The sequence below is a fragment of the Mytilus californianus genome, unplaced genomic scaffold (genome assembly GCF_021869535.1).
Source record: "Mytilus californianus isolate M0D057914Y unplaced genomic scaffold, xbMytCali1.0.p SCAF_7, whole genome shotgun sequence".
NCBI classification, from domain to species: domain Eukaryota; kingdom Metazoa; phylum Mollusca; class Bivalvia; order Mytilida; family Mytilidae; genus Mytilus; species Mytilus californianus.
Window position 1 is genome coordinate 3652811 of NW_026262723.1, and position 21599 is coordinate 3674409.

The 21599-nt window shown below is 33.1% G+C and overlaps 1 protein-coding gene across 1 annotated transcript; it reads left to right on the forward strand.

Annotated features, from left to right (window-relative positions):
* Nucleotides 1–13529: 13529 nt before the first annotated feature.
* On the forward strand, nucleotides 13530–19659 carry LOC127708153 (perlucin-like protein). The gene is made up of 5 exons (XM_052212995.1): nucleotides 13530–13581; nucleotides 14857–14945; nucleotides 15452–15557; nucleotides 16588–16816; nucleotides 19479–19659. Exons 1-5 carry the CDS (start codon nucleotides 13530–13532, stop codon nucleotides 19657–19659), a joined length of 657 nt encoding a protein of 218 aa, XP_052068955.1.
* Nucleotides 19660–21599: the final 1940 nt, after the last annotated feature.

Genomic DNA, 21599 nt, shown 5'->3' on the forward strand with positions numbered 1-21599 from the left:
TGAACCATGACATTTTCATTGAGGTCAAAGTCTGATGCAAGTCTTGCAGTTAGATATATTCACCTTACAATCATTTCATACACCAAATATAGTTGACCTACCATTCCTACTGCTTTTAGTATCTGAGAAACAAACTTGACAAAGTAACTGAAATAACCTTATAAATCACTGATCCATGAAATGAAGTCAAGGTCAGGTTAACCTTGCCTGACAGACAACGAGACATGTAGACCTTTCAAGATACCTATATATATATACCATATAAATTTATCCAATTACTCATTACACATGCTATACATGTACATGTAAGAGAGTATTTCACTGTATGACTGTTCAAACAGTAATATTTTTTTCAAACAGTCAGTGAACCATGAAAACAAGGTAAAGTGCAATGGACAAGTTACTAACAGAAACTTCATAACATAAAGAAGTATCCAGGTCTTTAAGCTTCTAAAATGTACCTAGTGAAGCTTTATACAAATAGGTTACGCTGTAGCCGCTGCCAGATTGTAATACCTATTTCTTGCATACTTCAACTTTTGTTGCAGGCGGGACAATAAAATTATACTTTGAAGTACATGGTTTATTTGTTTAATATGCTTAAAATAAAATTGAGATTGGAAATGGGGAATGTGTCAAAGAGACAACAACCCGACCATAGAGCAGACAACAGCCGAAGGCCACCAATGGGTCTTCAATGCAGGGAGAAACTCCCGCACCCGGAGGCGTCCTTCAGCTGGCCCCCAAACAAACATGTATACCAGTTCAGTGATAATGGACGTCATACTAAACTCCAAATTATACACAAGAAACTAAAATTAATTAGTGCATTTTGGCACTAATTTAGATTTTTATTTGATTCTAATTCAGACTTAAAGTACAGAAAGCAGTCATTTGACACTAAACAATTGTGACGGACTACGAGAGACCCTCATGGGTGGTTAAGGTCTTTTAACACACCCTGGTGCTAGTTAACAATTGCAATGCCAACATAAACTTCAGATTCGATATACATGCACTGTTTTGTAAATTTCTCTGAAACTAGAAATTCACATTATCCAAATTGTTATTATATTAAAATGACTGATTATCCACTAAAGTACTCATGAACTCAGATATGATGCACTATTATTATTAATGTTCACTGAAACTATGAATTTTCATTATTCCAAATGGCTATTTCAAATGAATAATTATCAAAGGTATTCATGGAATTCAGATACAATGTGTGATTGCACTATTAATATGCACTGAAACTATGAAATCTTGTTATTCCAAATTCATTATTGATATACCAAATGAATAATTATCATGATTATCCAAGTTATTTAGTCATCCAGTACTGTGGTCCTCCTTTAATACAATTTGTAAGTTTCCTATTTGTAAAATGCACAGTTTTTTTCTTGCCCAATTTAATCCTAACATCACAAGTCATCATCATCATGGAATAATGCTGCAAGTGCTATTCGTTATTTCCAAAAACAATAAATAACTAGCACAAAATAATGAATTAATCCACTGTTTCACAATTTGCAGCTATAAGAGTGACTCAGTGACATCTATATGCACTTCCTATGCATCAAAGTGCACATGTAGCAGGCTTCATATTCTAAGTGGGAATCATGCTCAAGCCAATATGAATCTACAAAAAAATATATATACATTGAGACTAAAGTACAGTAAAATTTTAACTAACATAATACTATATACATTGTACGGTACTTAGAAGAAAGTCAATTACAATAACTGTATTTACCTAGATGAAAACTAGCATTCCTCATTTGTTTGACAAAAAACTTCTAGGACTTATACAATTATATTTTTAAGACCCAATTTTAAACAAGAAGAATAAATCTTTTTAGGGGGTCTAAATTTTATATATGGTGTTGTCTTTTTTCCTACATTAATGATTTAGTGACTTTCGTTGAAGGGTTACTGTCTTATTGAGGCTCACACCATACTTTATTTCATCAATTCTTTAAAGTCAGACATCATGGACATAGTTATTCCTCTCTAAAACACAACAGGTTATTGCTTTTGTTCATGTTAATATGAAATAGATTGATACTACAGAGAAAAGTTTAAAGAATGAAAAAAATAATTAAATAAATAAATGCACTGTTACTATATAGATGCTATTGACTTTCCCTTTGTCAAGTGCATATAATGAATAAACCTTTGTGATGTAAATGTAGAATCTTTGTCCTAAGGTTAATTAGGATAATATATATATACTGTTCCAAGGCTTAACCCTCCCTGTTAATGTTTTAAATCCTTGAGTTTAATTTTACATCTTTTGTGTTACTGGTATACTTTTTACATCGCGATGACCTTGGGGTCATTCAGATGTATTGCTATCGCCTAGATTTCCATTATGTAAATTAGTTTTGGGTTTGTAACCGATCTATAAACATGATAAATATGCGCACATAAACGAATGCAAAATAACATTCCTTATCGTTTGATATAAATACATCTCTTCAATGAATACTGATAAAAATATTTTTGTTTACAACATAAATTAATAATATGAAAATGTTTTGTAGTTCGATATATATATATATAAGTAAAAAATCATTGATAATATCAATGCAGACGCACCGAAAAATTGTGTTAAAGCATGCGGAAGAATATCTCAGAGAACTTTTTGCGAGGACCGGTAACTCTGTAATTGTTTTTGCGGGAAAATATGAATGCCTACTCGTATCCAATCTTAGAAAAATCAAATTTTTACAGAAAAGTGTCCACCATGTATACTGATTTGTATCACTACAATATAATAGTTATTATGGTGAAGTTGAATTTCCTGTCATTTATTCATCATCCACGCACGAACTTGTCTCAGAAAAAAATATATCTCTGTACATTAACCTCAGTTTCAGGTAAAGAGATATGTTGTTTTTTTCTGAGACAAGTGCTTTTGACCATCCTCAAGAACTTGTGGTCATCCGATGTTCAGTACTTCAGTACTTTGATTACTTATTACAGCTTGTATTAAATAATGCTTTGCAGCTCAGACAACACTTTCTTTATTTTATTTTAGTTATTTACCCAATTTTATTTTGATAAATCAATACTCAGATAACTTTTAAAATATGCATTTTTTTGTATCCAAAATAATTTTATATCCTGCTATTTCATATTTTTCTTAAATTATAATTTATTTTGAAAAATTTATCAAAATTTTGAAGAGGACAATTATAATTTGTGAACATCATTATAAAATCATCTTCAATACATACCCATCACAGTTTAAAATTCCTCCCCAAGGCAATAAACTATTGTGTGTCTTAATCTGTATATTAGCTATATCATGTATATAAGAATTCCTGATTATCACCTATCCAGTGTTAACATCCTGATTATTACCTATTTTAACATTGTTTAATGTCACATTTGTTTGGTCATGAATTCATGTTCAGTAAATACATATATTTTAATTATTTATTTTGAATTTGAATAAAAGGTTTTTTTAAACTAAATTATTAAACATACAATGCAGTTAACACAGTAAATTTTATGACAACTTACTTGATAATACAATATCTATAAAAAATATTTTGAGCTTCATAAAATATTTTAAAAAAGTTTATACCATGTTTAGATAAAAAAAAATATTCTTACAGATAGATTTTTTTGTTATGTTTTCCCCACATAGTGAATGTTAAACATAAAATAATTATGTAGAAAAGGCAAAAAATCTGCAGTCAGATGTGAATGCACATGATGAAAGGAGATGTGGGATATAATTATATATCAATGATGCATCAACCCAACAGTAAGGCAACAACAAAGTAACCAAAACACAATTTAACACACAAATTTGACTCATGAATAGAAAGTCCAGTCCTTTAATCATTTTAATGGTGGAATAAATAAAAAGACCCTTGAATGTTACTACTAGACAACATTTATGGCATAAATGAATTTTGACTAACCATGCTACAGGGCACAATTTATATAAAAATTTCACATGAAAATATATAGTTTAGGTTCAAAGTATTTACAAATGTATAGTGATTTAATATTCTATGTTAAATCTAAAAAGAATATAATTATGATGCTAACTTTGCTCTTTTAATATGTTTTTTATTTCTTTTTAACTTAAAACCATGAACATGTAGCAATTAACATGATGAAATATTTATAGATATTTTATTCATTGTAATTATTCATTTTGAGAAAAGATGCAACAACCTCCACAACCCTTGTTCAATATGAATCCTTAAGTACATGATGAAACATTTACTAATTGAATTAGCACATTTTGTTTAATCAACTGTTTAAATGGCAACTGTATGACTCTGTGCATGGTTTCAGGAACATTTATTTAATAATATTGTTTTATTTTGTTGATTAATGTTATTTTGAACCATCTAATACATATTCACTTTCAATGCCTAATATATTATCAAATGTATTCATGTTTTGTTGTTCATGATTTGGGAAATATTTAGAAATTGAATGAAAATGCATACTTGCTAAATAAGTCACTAAAATTAATAATTTTCATAAAATTTTATGGTCATATCATATGTTTTCGTACACCGTCATATTAATTCATTTTGTACTACATGTATGCATGTTTTTTCAATGGAAATTGTGACGTCACAATGCATTCTTAATAGAATGAAAACTATCAGCCAATAAAGCAAAACCAGGGAAATACTTGTAATCCAGCATTAGCAACACAATTATATGGATATGTACATGTAACTATTGGTTGGTTGTTGGTTATAAAAAGTCCAGTGACAAGTATCTCATGCAAATCTAAGACCAGAGAGTTAACAATACATTAACATACAATATGTACATGATGTATACATAGGTCCTGTAAAAGGCCATCCCACACAACAAAAGTTAGCCAATGCCCCACATGTTAGAGTTTAACAGTAAGACGATGAAGATCAAGAGTAACATTTTTTTATTCCTTTGACCTTGTCACCCTTGGGGTGATGTATGCAAAGAAAATATGGGATTAAATGACATACACATGATAAAAGGGGGAGGGGGAATGGTGTCATACATGAATTTCAATGATGCACAACTTTTCCAAGCCCAAATCCTAACTTTGCCTTGGAACATGCAACTATGCACGAGTGTGGTGATATAGATCGTCGATTCATAGCCTGTCTGTAGTGTAGGAAGAACAAATGTGCACATTTTCCCTTCAAAATCTTGGATCCATGATTATTCGATAGACATGCTTTAAAATATTGTTCATTTCTACTCACCGATTGTAATTTCCAGCTCAGGTTATATTGTACATGTGGTCTAACATCTGTAGTTTCCTGTGTAAAATATAGTTTGCCGACCTGCAGGTCCAGCTTGCCGACAAGAAAATAAAGAGGGTAAATCGTTCACGGTGAACAATTGTTTTCCGTTTTTAATGAAACTTGACAGATTTAATTAATTTTTTTTTATCATCGGAAATATCCCTCACGGGGAGTAATTCAAATTAAAACTGTTTTATTATGCTGTACAATATTGGTAACTTAGTCATATTCTTTAAATTTACTTCAGGTACACCGACGGTACATTTTCTATTCCTCAGAATTTATCAAAACCTTTTCAAATATAAATTTGAATGAATTCATTAGCATCTTCTTCAATAATTTAAAACTCCATTTTTAAACGAAGGCTTCTGGTATGTAAAACCAGTTATGAACGAATCTGAATAGATAAATTAAAAAGTACAGATACCTAAAGGAAAGTCAAACGCACATGTCAAAAATGAACGGACAATGCTATGGCAATAAACGGAAAACGACAAAAGACAAACAACGATCGCAAAATAAATAAATAAAAAACAAAACAAGTCAACAACCGCACAATAGATAATAATAGTATAAATTATGGGCTATTTCACAACTATATCAAATCTTGAGAGCCGGGTGAAACGTAATTTTTTTTTTACACTGATCGAGTTGCTACCGTGACGCTAAAATATTTGTCGACTGCAACAACCTATGAAATGTTTGTTTTAAACATTTAACGACTGTAGCAACCTTTTACAATTTGTAATAAACATTTTATGACTGTAACAACCTTTAAAAAGTTGTAACAAACATTTTACAACGGTCCCAACTCTAAAAACGTTGTAACAAACATTTTTTGACTGCATCAACGTTTGAAAAGTTGACACAAACAAATTTCAACTGTCCCAACTATTAAAAGGTTGGGACAAACATTATACAACTGCCACAACTTTTGGAAAGACTGTAATAAATAGTATTTGACTGTGACAACCCCGTAAACCACTGCAACAGTCCTTAAATTACTGTTGATAACATTTTTTGATTTTCACAACCCATAAAAGTGTTGGGACAGACATTAATCAACTGTATCAGTTTCTTTGACAGTCATCTTCAGTCTTCCACAGACTAAGACAGTCGTACAACGACTGTTACTGGTATGGACAGTTGTTTTTTCGTCCAGTAGTGGCGGCTGAGAGTTATCTTTTGGTGGAAGGACGACTTCTGAAAAACGACGACACAGCGTATGCCGATGCAGATCTGGTCTCCCTTGTCAAAAATGATATCATGTATCTCTTCAAAAGCATCGGTTATAAACTATCCGGTCAGCAGATTGAATACCTTAATGATCCAGGTATAGTGACTACTATCTTGGGATTGTTGACGTATCCCGACGACTTTAGTAAATCACGAGGTCTCAACAAATTGTGGTATAAAGATACTACATCTGACGCCGATGCTGATAACACTGATTTTGCGCTAGACGTGGTTATATCATCGCAAAGCCTACAACCGAAGGAATGTTTTCATTCGCCAATCCTTAAAATCACATCTTTGGTTTCGCAAGGGATTAAGATAAGATCGTGTATGGATTCAAACACGAACTCACTAGTGCGAGACTCTGATGCAAACGCAGTGTTCAGAGCAGCAGGGGTTAATCTAGCAAAGATAGTATTACATAAACTATCCTGGTTCGTTCCTCATGTGGTCCCCTCAGATGACAACAAGATGGAACTATACAAAACAATCCAAAGCAGAAATACACCCAACTATGGTTTACGCATGAGGCAGTGCAATTCCATATCTGTTCTCAAAAGTAGAGAATTCACTTGGCGACTCTATGCCAAAAGTGGACGGGAGAGCCAAGATACATCATCGTTGCCTTCCAAACCGATAAAAGTAACAATCAAGAAGAAAACGCAGCCGTGTTTGATCACTGTCGATTACAAAATATCCATGTCACCCTGAATGCTCAACGTTATCCAGCCCTAGACTGTAACACCCTCCCCAGCAAGTGTCAAGTATCAAGGGTGTACAAGGAAGTCGCCGATTTTCATAAAAAAAATTTCAACTTAGATCATCTCGTTAGCAATAGCAACATCAACCCTTCTGACCTGATAGACCTTTACCCTTTGTTCGTCAGCGATGCGAGTCACCAGTCTGAAAAGTTGAGAGAGTCTGTGGTTGACATTCAAATCAGGGCAGCATTCGGACACAATGTTCCAGCCAACACCGAAGCCTTTGCAATGGTGATCTCAGATAGGCTCCTACAGTTTGAGCCTGATAGACAAAAGTTGAACGTTGTGTTCAACAGCATCCAGGGAGGGTTTCTCTTACATTGTGTCTGCTAATAACAACAAAATCGAAACCAGGTTCAACCCATCCATTCACTTAAAAATGGAAAGAGTTATGAAATGGCTCTGATTAACCTGGAGACTCAATACTCTTTCCCAAATATTCATACAGGGAACAATACCTTTCGTTATTCTAATGATAATGGTGCCACCTGGTTTACCGTTGCGATAAACACTGGCTCTTACTCTATCGAAACCTCAAAAACGTGTTACAAAGAAATCTACAGCTCAACAAACACCTCACCAAAATCCAGATCGGCGCTAATCACAGTACACTGAGGGCAACACTTACTTTAGCTGGAAACTATCAAGTCGATTTTAATGTTGTCAATAGCATCAATTCAGTACTAGGCTTTAACAAAAAAATATACACGTACAACCGAACTGCAAACGGTTACACAGAGGGTGAGAACATTGTCAACATCATCAGTATCAACAGCATTCTCGTCAATAGTGATATCATCAGTGGTAGCTATGTCAATGGACCACAACAACCCACCATCAACAGTTTCTTTCCAAATGTATCCACCGTATGAAAATCCTTCAAACTACTAAAAACTTAGTCTATTTACTAGTCACACTGAACACCATCAATCGCATGAGTACTACTCTGAATGATAAAGTTTGAAATCCCATCGATCTGAGAGGTAAACATTTAAGCATACGTTTTCATCTTCGTGAGATATAAGCCACCTTAAAGCTAAACAAGCTAATGACTTAATATGGAATACAACAAGAGATGTTGTTGGTGTGTGTGTGTAAATTAAACTCCGACGTTGACTCAGTGTTTTGTCCCGTAGACAGACATTACCAAATCCAGGTATTGTAAGTATTGGAGTATCATCACAGTAATGGATTACATGGTAGATCATCAAAAGTACGTAGTGCTTTTCCAACCGTTTTGTTCGTTTGAATAATGTTTAGCCTTCATTGAAGACAATAAGCATGACTACACGTTTGTTAAAAGTAAATCGTTGGTGTTAGACATGTTTAAACAACTCATTAATGAACCCTTACCTTGTCGTTCTAGACATCGCTCGGTGTTAAGTGTATTTGGAGGACCCATTGGGTTTGATGAAGTTAAAAAACTGTTCTTAACTAAAACGTATTACATGCAACGTGCTTTACTGTAAAAACCCTTCAACACGAGTATGCTGTAATGAAAAGAACCTAAGAAAAAAAACGGTTTTGTTTTTTTAGGAAATGAAACCTGTTCCCTAAAAAAAAAATAATCTTCGTTAGGTATAAAAAAATGAAATATCATACATATGGTTTGAATTTGACACAAGGTCAAGCCAATAAATTACAGAAGGCAGTCAAGAATGGTTGTCCTGTTAATATTCGTGTATTGCATGCTAGCTTAAAGGGGAACGATGAGATGTTGCTCACTCAGCGACAAATACAAAGATCGACAAGCTGTTAAAAAGTGGTAAAGGTGGTATGGTGTTGGAGTTGAGTGTAAAACAACTCAAACAAAACATGCAAAAAGAAGGTGTTTTTTTGGGAATGTTAGCCGGATTAGCCATGCGAGCTCTTCCCATGTTCGCTAAAACAGTACTCCCTGCTTAAGGTGTAGGTGCTTTGAGTGGTTTAGGTAGTGCTGCCATGAACAAAGCCATTGGGTCTGGTCTCTACCTCAAACGAAGATGTAATATGTGTTCTGCTGCAACAGGAATAGGAGCCATTGCTTGCATTCCTATAAGTTCACTAGCGGTCATTAATTCGTTAGGAATGATGGGGTTAACAGTACTATCTCAACGTATTCATAAAAAATGTAAAAAAAAAACCATAAAAATACCGTACAACTCATTAGAACCTCTAAATCTAAGATCGAAGATGCAGTGAGTAAAGCTTTGGATGAAGATGACATTAGTGACCTAGAGTTTACATGTATTGTTACATGCTTACACTCTTACTACACTGAAAAACAACACTCACGACTCCATAAGAAAAACAAGTAACACACACCAATATTTTTTAATCTAGTGTTTGCTAGATTACAAATTAATTGGTCTTACACACACTTGTATTGTAAAGTTGTAACACCACCTACACCTGCACTTGCACTTCATCGTTATCACTAGTCTCCTCCTCATCACTACTTAACCCATCAGACAGCAAGCAACAACCATGTCCAATACCATTTCAATGCTTTCAACCATGTGAGATCCTTTTTCAAATTCATCAATGTATCTAGCAACAACCATGTCCATTACCATTTCAATGCTTTCAACCATGTGAGATCCCTTCTCAAACTCTAACCTATTCCTAACGACATGGTATAATCTAATGAGCTGTTTTAAGCTATTTTAACGGGTAGTGTAGATTACACATCATTTAAAATACCTAAACCTAACGCTAATAAATCATGTGTTAACACTTTAAGTGAAGATGGTGTTAAATATTAATTGTAAACTAACCAGTCAAAAATTTGGTGAATAGGGTCTTCTTAAAATTCTTTTAGGAGTTTGGAATCGAAAAGGTGAAAAAATGTTGAATCATATGTAAACGTATCAAAACAATCGTCACTTTCCAACAACCGCTCAAAAGCGTTTAGAATCTTTATAGCAGTCATACTTAACCTTTATCAACACATGTCTTTATGATGTTTTTTTTTCAATTTTCACCACTATTTTTTTTTAATCTAGTGTTAACTAGATTAAAAAAATGATTGGGTAGTCATTCCTACTTACATTCTAACCAAGTCGTATGAAAAATACTCTAGTTTAGTCTTTTTACTGATTTTAATCCCTATACTTTTTACAAAGGCACCTTCCAAGGGTTCCTTTTCTCTGTTTAACCCACTGCAAGCCCACACACCATTGTCATGTCCCCTTCCCTAGTTTTCAAGGTAGGTATACTACTCTTACCAAATTTACCAATTACTCTTGTCACTTCTATAAATTTGATACACCACCAAAATGGGAAGGTCTCTCCATTTTATGGTTTGTTCATCTTGTTCTTCTACCTTTGTCTCAAAAGCATTCAGATCAATGAAAGTAGCCATCATATTCTTAATACTTAACATACACACGTCTTTATTGTGAATGTTTAAACATGAATTAACGTGAATTATTAATTGTCGAACGATTTCCCAAATGAAATACCGTTCTAACCATGTGGTATAATTGCACATCTTCGATGTCCTCTTCTTCGTAATCACACAACAACACGTTGACCATCTCATTTATGACCGGAGCAGTAAACCAGCTTTGTTATAAAATCTCATTCAGTTGGTGAACTGCCATGTTAAGTTTCCAATTTTCAATCGTACATTCAATATCAAACCTAACGTCTTCTTCGAGATTAGACTTAATGACTTCGAAGGTATCAATGATTCGGTTACTTAACGGACCTAAAGTGTGTCTATTGTCATGCTGTATGACGTCTACCATATTAGTTAATACTGATCCCAAATTAACGATTATTGCACTCACTACAGCGTGTACTATGTTAGACATTATAACTTACTATACCCGTGTCTTTTATTCCTTCTTTTTTAATTTCAACACCTCTCACTCCTATTTTAAAAAACACATTTCTGCATAGTGGGATAGAACTCTCACTAGGATTAAGGGTGTTTTATGAAAACTGATTGGAACCGGCTCCTTACTAATTTTATAAATAGATTGATGACCTACTTTCATTCTATAAATAGATGGATGACCTACTTTCATTTTTAATTTTGTAGAAAAAATTATCGAAAGTGAAAGTGTGGCAGAACTCTCATTTCTCTACTACTATCTCAGGTGCCCCGGAAGTTAAGCAGTTTTTGAATCGACTTCATGTTGCTCATGAAAAGTAAAAGGACATTGCTAAATAGATATAAGAAGATGTGATATGAGTGCCATATAAGTTTATTTATGATGCAATTGGCATCACCGGTGGAAAAGAAACTAAACCCTGGAATGTCGTAGCACCTGACTGTGTACTTCATATCCAAATTCTGCTGTAATGTACATGTAATTTCGATTTAAAGTTGAAGTTTCCAATGGGAAAACTGAAATCTGTAAATATAAATGAAACCCTAACAAATTAGTTGTAGAAAATAATTTTGAACCACATTTGCTTTAATTTTAAATTTGAAAACGCAATTTACATACCACAATATTAATTTTGATGATTTGTCCTTTTATCAAATATAGTTTAAAAAAGATATCGATTTCAAAATAAGATTAATTCTTTTTTACGCAACCTAGTGGTTACTTATGTTTTTGCACTTGTAATCATTTAATCATCCCTGAAATGTGTCTTATTTGCATCTTAAGACACAAAACAATATCATAAGCATATTAAACACACTCAAGCAAATGCATAAAGGTTGATGGCGCCTACAAAAATCAAGTGCTTTTATGATACATATTCCCGAATTATTCTGTATATAAGAAGTTAGATACAGAATGGAAGTCAAAGCTTGGTGCCAACCTAATTATTGTTATGTGTCAAACCTAAGGTCATCATTGTAAAACTTCCAGCCACTGCTTTATTAATAACAGCAATAATGACGCTGATTTCCGGATTTCAACAGAATTTCATGCACATCCTTCCGGTTGTCGTTCTTTCTAAATGTCATATATAAATAAATAATTATGTACAGTATGTGTGAGAGACAAAGGAAGGCTAACTCAAGATAACAATCATGATTTCAAAACAATAGATACAAGCTTGTTGGTGGTAATTAAGTACAGGTCATTAAGTATTAGTACCTTGTTGTCCGAAATTCAAAATCATAAGTCGACAACAACATTCGAGTTATCATGCCGAAAAGAAAACAAAAACGAATAGGAGATAAACAACAGCCCACAAAACACTACAAAGATAACTGAAGATAAAGCAATACGAACCCTCCAAAAAAAACCTTGATTACACGTATGTGTTCTGGAAGGTTTAGCATTTCCTACTAGCTTACGTTGTGAAATTATATATAAAGGTTGTTTCACTGTATAAATGTATATGTAAGACTGTTTATTTAAGAAAGATAAGTGATTTATTGTATTATTTAGACTGTTTTTTACAAATTCCATTTGCTTTGTTTGATTCAATTTTCTACTCGTATAAGGTAAGATCACTCTCAGAGTAAAATTTTTTTTTTTATAAAGGAATGTTAATGAAATTTTTATTTTTACTTGTAGCAGGAAAACAAGTTCGGCGACACTATTTTTCCTTTTAATTTTATAAAACATATTATAAAACCAACTTCATATGTTATTGCAAAATTTTATCGGTTAGATATCTAGGGTTATAGGCAGTTCCCTCTGACACAATTTATCTTGCCAAATAATATTGACCCCCGTGTTCAACTTCAAAACGATCTACGCATTTTGCATTCAAAAGCTTTGCCATCATTGAGCACCTGTTAAAGCTTATTCTGAAATTGTGTATCGTGCGCCCATACATAGGTGTCAAATGTTTATATTTTCTACTTGTACTAAAAACGCATCAAAGATATCAAGCTTATAAATTTGTACGCAAGACGCCCGTTTCGGCTACATAAGACTCACCAGAGGCGCTCATAATAGTTGTTTCGATTTACATTCTAACAATTCTCCTCACATGCCTCATGAACTGATAAATATTCTTATTTAAATTCCAAATCTTTACATAGGACGTCTCGAAATTTGGCTTTTGTTCGTATCCTGATAAATGTTCCAAATTATATTCCAAATAATCTTGTTCTAAAATTTGAACTTTTTATCAAAATGGTCTTTATGAATAACAGCCTTATAAAAGTTCTACATTTATCATTAATATTTAAGGAGACCTTGACTTTGTTTCTGGTCCGAATTGTACACCCACATTCCAATCTGTCTGCAGTTTCTTTGACATCACGAACTTATCAAAATTGAGATAATTAACGAATATAAATATCGCCTCCTGAAATGGAACATGCAATGTTTAAACTGTTGCCTCATATATCAAAATGTCTTCTGTTTGGGTGAAACTTTGTGTTCTGGCATTTGTAGCCACAGTTGGTAAGTCACTTTTTTATTATCATTTAATGAACTGATTCTTCAAGATTTAATCTGTAATTCAAAATTAAATACTTTTTCGTGTAGTTTTAATTAAAGGACATTAGAGCTAGGGTTAGGATTAGAGTTAAGGTTAGGCTTAATGTAGCTGTCGAATTCATGCTCGCCAATTTCACCCAATCACAAATTATCATACTTGATTTATAACACAGTAAATCTAATATCCAAATTATAAAAAGTCCAAAAAAGAAATAATTAACAATGCACAGACTCGTTAAATTGTAGCAGCATTTCGTGCGTATAGACCAATTGTCATCAAATTATATATTGAGATGACCCTGAAAGACTGCTGACAGTCATATAACCCGATACAAAAATAACTATATAAATAGACAGACATACACGTGCACTCTATTTTATAGGTCTGTTTGATTTAATGTTATATATTCAAAATATATGTATATCATCGTTTTACCTGTATAAGAACGATTTTTTTCTGTAGCGGATCAGTCAACGGAATGGTTATTCCTGATGTCTCTTTTGTCTAACTTTTAATGTTAAAATCATCTTCTTTCTAATAAATAAACATGCTGAACACATGTACAACCCCTCCCCACCAATAGTCAAATTCAAAGCTGCAGGAATACGATTTTTAGCCTATTTTTACAAAATTGAACCAAACCGACTACTTATAGCTAAATATTATTTATATAACGTTTCCCCTAATGTATGCACATCTGGCGTACAACGTTATAAGCCTCATATCTTTCATGAATTTTGTTTTTATAAATATTTGAAACAAAATTAATTATATATTAATTTTTGTTCAATGTGTAAAAACATTGACCGAAGCAGATTTGTAATTAAACGCTTGAAATGTAAGTGCACACGGTCAACGTTATTACAAATTAAGAGTAAACATATCAGATTGCAAATGAAATCAAGCTTTTCCTAACTTTTTTTTTCAAATAGTCATATTGTTGTAATTAAGTAACTTTGTCATAGAGACCACTTGTAGTTATGAATGCGACGATTTATTGAAATAAAGAACACTATATTCTGTTAGTCAGATTATCAAATAACGGAATTCCTTTGAAACAGTTTTTCTTCGTGATGCAAATAAACCGAGTGTCGAAATAAATGTTATCAATCAAAATGTATTTCATATTCTGCTTTGATTTTTGATCTTGATTGCCTTCCTTGAATGTGATTACTCTTTTTATATCATTTGTTTATAAAAAAAAATAGACACTTTTCAACATTCATTTTTTGTTTCAGTTTTTTGTGCATGTCCAAATAATTGGAGTCATTATGAAGACAAGTGCTTCTTTTTAAGCCGCGACAACGAGACATTTGCCGATTCACTGGTGAGTTACAATGAAGAGAGCAGAGGGAGGGTTCCGAAATTAAATACTTATAAATTTGTCTTCAAATTTTGATTTCGATTGTCTTACTTTGATATAGAATCACTCTTTGTGTTTTGCACGCTGTATTATATGTGTCATATTCTCGATTGTGAATGGGTGTGGATTCCAATTACGGATGATGTATGCATAGCAGAAGTCGATTAACCTATAGACACTTCCAGTCTCGCTTTTTTTAGGGTTCATGTGAATCCCTCAGATTTTTTTTGTTTTTGTTTTTTTTTGTTTTTTACCTTTTTTTGAGCTGGATATATGGGATTTGAACATCGGTAAACTACCGTTGTCGCACATTTCACATCACATGACATAATATTAGGAGCGGGTTTTTCGAGGGTGGGATATAACAGAAAATATGTTATTTTTTCATTCAAAATAATCGAATAATATCAACATGACCAATAAATACTTGTTTTGTAATTTGAAAGTAATATGTTTCTATTTTATCTCAGAAACTGTGTGAAGTGATTGGACGCCAATATGGAAGATCGGCATCATTAGCTACTGTTGATGATGCGAAAACACAACAGTTTCTTACAGATTTAATGATCAAAATAAGTAAGAATGAGTAGACATTAGATTGTACATGAATCATATGGCACAACTTTTCCTATATTAATTCCTCCTTTATCTACCTTAACCTGAAAAAAAAAAAATATGTGGCGACCTGTGTAAGGTACTATTAAACTTGGCTGTCGTAATTAGTGTAAAAACTACAGTCAGTACGACTTTTGTTGATGGTCTTTATGTCTGTAAAGGATTTGGATACTAAAGCGTAGCTATATATATAGTGTGCACAGGAATTTTTCTGCATTTTGCAAGAATAAGGACATGGTTTTGTTTACTTCCCAGTCATTGAGGATCCTTTCCGTACTTAGAAATGATAGACTAAGTCGTTGTTGTTTGTCATTTAAGCATTTTACTTTTTAAAATGTTTTAATTTGTTGGCTACTTCATTGTTTGCATTTAAGAAACAAGCCTAATACTTTAACCTAGTCGTTATGAAGTAGTTCTATGAGTCATCGTACAATACATTCAGTCAACTGCGATTTGAAAACTGCAGTGAAGTAATTAAAAATGGCAGTGTATTTTGATGGAATCGTTTTCTGTAAATCTCATATTTTATTCAAAACAACAGAAAAGAAAAACCAAAACAACGATATTTTTGCCAAACAGAAATTATAAAGTCAATCTGAAAACAAATTACGAATGAGAAACATGAAAACGAAATAAAAAAAGCCAAAATAAAATAAAATCTGGTTTAAATTACGCTCATACAAATACGTCTTTCAAAACCAGACAGTGACGTCATGTGGTCAAATCTCACACGCTCACTTGTTAAAATAGAAGGAAGTCATGGAAAAATTATGCAGAAATAAAATTTCCGGTAAGCCTGGAAAACAATAAAATTTTTACTGTAATTTGTGTATTATGCCGTTCATTATTTGGCCTGAAAAATACTAAAAAATTACTTTACAATACAATTTAGAAATGTATATTTGATGGATAGAATTTCGCATGTTCTGTTTAAAAGCAGCAATATGAGATTTATTTTAGTAATTCACAACCATTTTGTTTGTTTTAATAGATTCCATTGGAATGTACATAGGATTAAATGACCTTGTAACTGAAGGGACATTTCACTGGGTAGCCAATGGCAAGCAGGCAACATACTTTAACTGGGGACCTACCCAACCAAATAACAGAGGGGGAAACGAAAACTGTGTAGCTATGCGAGTTGATCCAGTTATAGGCTTCAATTATTCGTGGACAGATGGTCCTTGTACAGTTCCAACCACATACATATGTGAAATGGTGTAAGTACCATTCTAAAGAAATCGTATAAATTTAACATTGTGATTTTCACCACTGCAAAGATATATGATGCACACATTTTTTTTCTTCGAATTATTGTAATGTAATGCACAAGTCTCCATCTAAATATCATATATACCAGGCTTAAACATTTGCACGTTAGACGCGTCATCAGTGACGCACAGATCAAAAAAGTTAAAATGGCCAAATAAAGTACGAAGTTGAACAGCATTAAGAACTCTAAGCTATTGATTATAGTTTCTTTGAAGTAAGGTTGTTTTTCTTTTACTGATTTACACAAATAACAATATGCACATAATTCCAATGTGGATCGTTCGTCAAATATTTGGAGTGTTCTGTTATTACATAATAATCACCCAATATATCATGTCGCTTCCCTAAAACTTTTGAAAAGATGATTTCAACCTTGAAATTAATATACAAATAATCAGAAAAAGGTATGATTGCTAATGAGACAAATCTCCCCCAGAGACGATATTAATTAGCATCTAAAAGTCACAGTAAAGCTTTCAACAATGAGCAAAACCCATACAGCTTAGCAAGGTAGAAAAGCCGCCGAAATGACAAATGTAAAACAATTCAAACGAGATCACTAACGGCCTCATCAATGAAAAATGAATACAATATAAAAACAACAAAAGGCAATTACATGAATTACAAGCATCTAACTAGGGTCAAGCGCCTCATTGTTCATATGTCAGCAGCAACTTCTATCACGAAAAAATCCCTCATATTTAAAAGAACATTATTTATATACATTCGATTTTTTTCAAATATATATCTTTTTATTTTAGGGCAGCAGATATTGGAAACCTTCTCGGATAGTCGTAATTGTCAACAATTGTTTTACATTTTCCATGTCAGTTTATTTATTATATATATATATTTATATACGGAAATTGTTCTGTTGTTTTTATTTGATATTTTGTTGTTAAGTAATTTGTTGGATATTGGAGTAGACCATAATGTAGATTCGCTGCATATTGATAATAACACACAAAAAGAGAGAGAGAGGGAGAGAGAGAGAGAGAGAGAGAGAGAGAGAGAGAGAGAGAGAGAGAGAGAGAGAGAGAGAGAGAGAGAGAGAGAAGAGTAATCTTTATATAAATAAAAAGATGTGGTATGAGTGTCAATGAGACAACTCTCCATCCGAGTCACAATGTATGAAAAGTTAACAATTGTAGGTCAAAGTACGGCTTTCAATACGGAGCCTTGGCTCACATCGAACAGCAAGCTATAAAGGGCCGCAAAACAATTCAAACAGGAAAACCAAAGGTCTAATCTATATAAAAAACGAAAAACGAGAAACACCTATGAACCACACCAACAAACGACAACATTCGGACAACAAGCTCCTGACTTAGGACAGGTGCAATACAAATGCAGCGGGTTTAAACGTTGTAACATGCGCCCACCTTCACCCTAACCTGCGACAGTAGTGTAACATTACAACATAAAAAGACACACAATGAAATATCAATTGAAATGGCTTACCTTGACCAAAAAGACATTTTAACAAAAACAAGTAAACATACACTGAACGAATAAGTTTAATCTATGACACAATATACATACAATATTAAAACGTAGGTGCCTATAGGCGAGCGCCGATTTGAGAAAAAGCCTCTCGTTAAGGTTTTTAATGCACCTATCTAACACACAGCTAATTTTGGTATCAATTGAAAGAAAAACTTCTAGAGCATACGATTTGGGTGGTCGTCAAAGTTCCCTATGGTCACGTTTCTTGCAAATCTCACGAGTACACAGACATGTCGAAATACTTTGGATTATACGGTGACATTTAACATTGAATATATCGGCATTGTTGTAAATATATTATTCATTTTTATCTACGATAGCTTTGACTACATTCTAAAAAGACATCGAATCCAAAAAAAAAAGAAGATTTTATGAAAAATTAGTTAATTCAAAGGCATCTGTCAGACCAACCCTAAAATGTAAAAAAAAATACCAATGTTTTTTAAGATTGTCAGTGTCAATGACTTATTAAAACTCTCATATGTTTTGTTTTTACAAATTCCATATACCTTGAAAAGATTGCGACACACATCGAAGCTCACTGATGGATAATAAATGTTTGACGACTTCTCTAAAATCTGCATTATTAAACGGTATTCCGGATCTGTATCGTGTTCATCTCAGACGCTCAAAATTTATATAAATCGAGTATCTAATATGCACAGGTAACATTTGAGTTGCCAAAACACAAGTCGTGTTTTAACATATTACTAAATAAATATTTGTATATGTGTTAACGAAAGACCATTTTAAGCATTACTATTGATATTGGCATGTGATATGTAAGCAGCAGACTGCATTTTGTAGAATAGTATATTCTAAAATATTATCATAATTACTCATCATGGATGAGTGTCTAAGTCCTGTGAAATGTGCGCCACCTCCAATGAAGCGCGGTCGCATGTCCATAAATTGGCAACGCTGTATAAGATGTCAAAAAATTATACAACAGACTCTCAATATGACAACTGATAGACGTTTTACAACCTTAATGAATGCTGTAAGGCAAAGACAAGATGATGTGTTTAGGTTGTTTTTGAGTGAGATTGATACATTAGATGACATTATTATGAACAACATAAAATATCACAAAACTTGTTACAGGACATATACAAGCAAACACAACCTACCGTCTCCATCAAGTCGTATATCTGCTGCAAAAGTTCAGCAACAGCAGTCTCAAGCAGAAACTACAACTTCATGTTCATCTCCAAATATCCTTACTAGATCTAGGCTATCACAAGATTTTTTTGTGTTGTATCTTTTGTTAAAACAAGACCTTTAAAAAAGATCGAAAACTTCATCGTGTTTGCTCGTCTATGAGGGTTCAAAGCCTTTTTGAAACAGCAACTAAACATGCTGACAATGAAATGCTCTTTCAAATTGCAGATGAAGATTTCACATCAAATGCTTTATATCACTCTGGTTGCATAACACAATACCTTTTGCGAGAAAAAGAAATTAAAGCAGAAACCAATGAAAATAATACTGGTACCATGTACGATAAAGCATTTACCTCATTTGTTGAGTCTATAAGCGAAGAATTGTTCGTTCACAAAATGGTGTTCTCCTTGTCTTATCTCCTTTCTAAATATAAATCATTTCTGCCAGAAGACGTATCATCTAAATACACTTCTTATAGACTTCAACTCAGATTAAAAAATCACTTTCGAGAACATATTGTGGTTGATATAAATCACGGTCAAGGGGAGTCTAACTTCGTATATAGTAGTTCTCTCACATTGCCCGAGGCAGTTAGAACTGCTATTCGTTTCAAGGCCGAAACAAAGTTTACTAAACTGCAGATGTCTGCGTGCACTTCAAAAAGCGACCAAACCGACGAAAATCAAATATTATATTCAGCTGCTTCAATTCTCAGACGTGAGATTAAAAATGCCGTTGTCCCTATGGATACTTATCCTTCAGTTGATGAAATGTCTTTATCGAAATCTCTAGAGACCGTGCCTTCTTTTTTGATTGGCTTTATAAATTAGCTTATCGATGACTCTCACAGCCAAGTAGATATTAAAAACCATTTATCTGACCAGCCATTTGAAAGTATAAGGAATGCATAGTGTCATTGCACAAAAAAGCTTTATCATCCCTTTACATTGGCCTTGCATTACAGTTACATCATATGAATGGTTCGAAAGCTTTGATCGAGACATTACATTCGCATGGATTTTGTGCATCATATCATGAGGTAAGGCGATACCTTACCAGCCTTGCGTGCTCTGAATTATCTCAAGTTCAAAACAATACATACATTCCCAGTGGTATTCGCCAATATAACGGCACAGTCTCAGTCATACAGTCCTTGGATGGTGTAAACTTCCCACTCACACCATACACCATTACACCATTCACCATACACCATTACACCATACACCATTACACCATTCACCATACACCATTACACCATACACCTTGTGCCATTACACCATACACGTTACACCTTTGCACCATACACCTTACACATTACACCATACACCATTCCCCATTCTATCTACACGATCCGAAATTACCCATAATGCAATTAAATTTCAAAGAAAGCGTGCGACTACAAAATTATTTATTTGATTTAAAAAACGAATTTTGATCACAATATTGTAAATTAATGTATGAAATTAAAATCTCCGTGGTCATGCCTATGATGGTTATATAAACAATACAGATTAAATATATATACATGTATTTGTAAATAAAGTACGCATAAAACTTTGCTCTATAAATTAAAAACGATATTGGTTACAATGCTATTATTATCGGTTTTAACATGTATCGTAAATCTTATAAACTTGGTTTTCAGATAAAATCGACAAACAATGCCAAAAATGAATACTTCAGGATGACTGGTACATGTACAACATGTACAACAAAATTATTTTAAGCATCAACCAAAACTGACCATATTTGCACTTATAATTATAAAATTGAGAATGGAAATGGGGAGTGTGTCAATCTGTTAATTTATATAGGGTTAAAAAATTTGGAAATATTTTTGCCCTCCTTTTATTAAAAATATTGTCTCGCTACAAAATTTCAGTAATTTTGATACCTCAGGCTGACTCATATAACAAAATTATTTAACTCATCAACCAAAACTGACCATAATATTTTCACTTTATTATATAGATCTATATAGCCGCATAGTAAATCAGCAATATTTTGATGTCAGGGTGGATTGTATAATACAAATGACAGCAACATTGCAAAACAACATGT

What these genes read in the sequence shown, in the direction of transcription:
- LOC127708153 (XM_052212995.1), top strand. Translation starts at nt 13,530, where the DNA reads ATGTCTTCTGTTTGGGTGAAACTTTGTGTTCTGGCATTTGTAGCCACA. An exon ending in AGACATTTGCCGATTCACTG is followed by an intron (nt 14,946 to 15,451) that starts GTGAGTTACAAT and finishes ATTTTATCTCAG; the next exon opens with AAACTGTGTGAAGTGATTGG. An exon ending in ACATACATATGTGAAATGGT is followed by an intron (nt 16,817 to 19,478) that starts GTAAGTACCATT and finishes AACTTGTTACAG; the next exon opens with GACATATACAAGCAAACACA.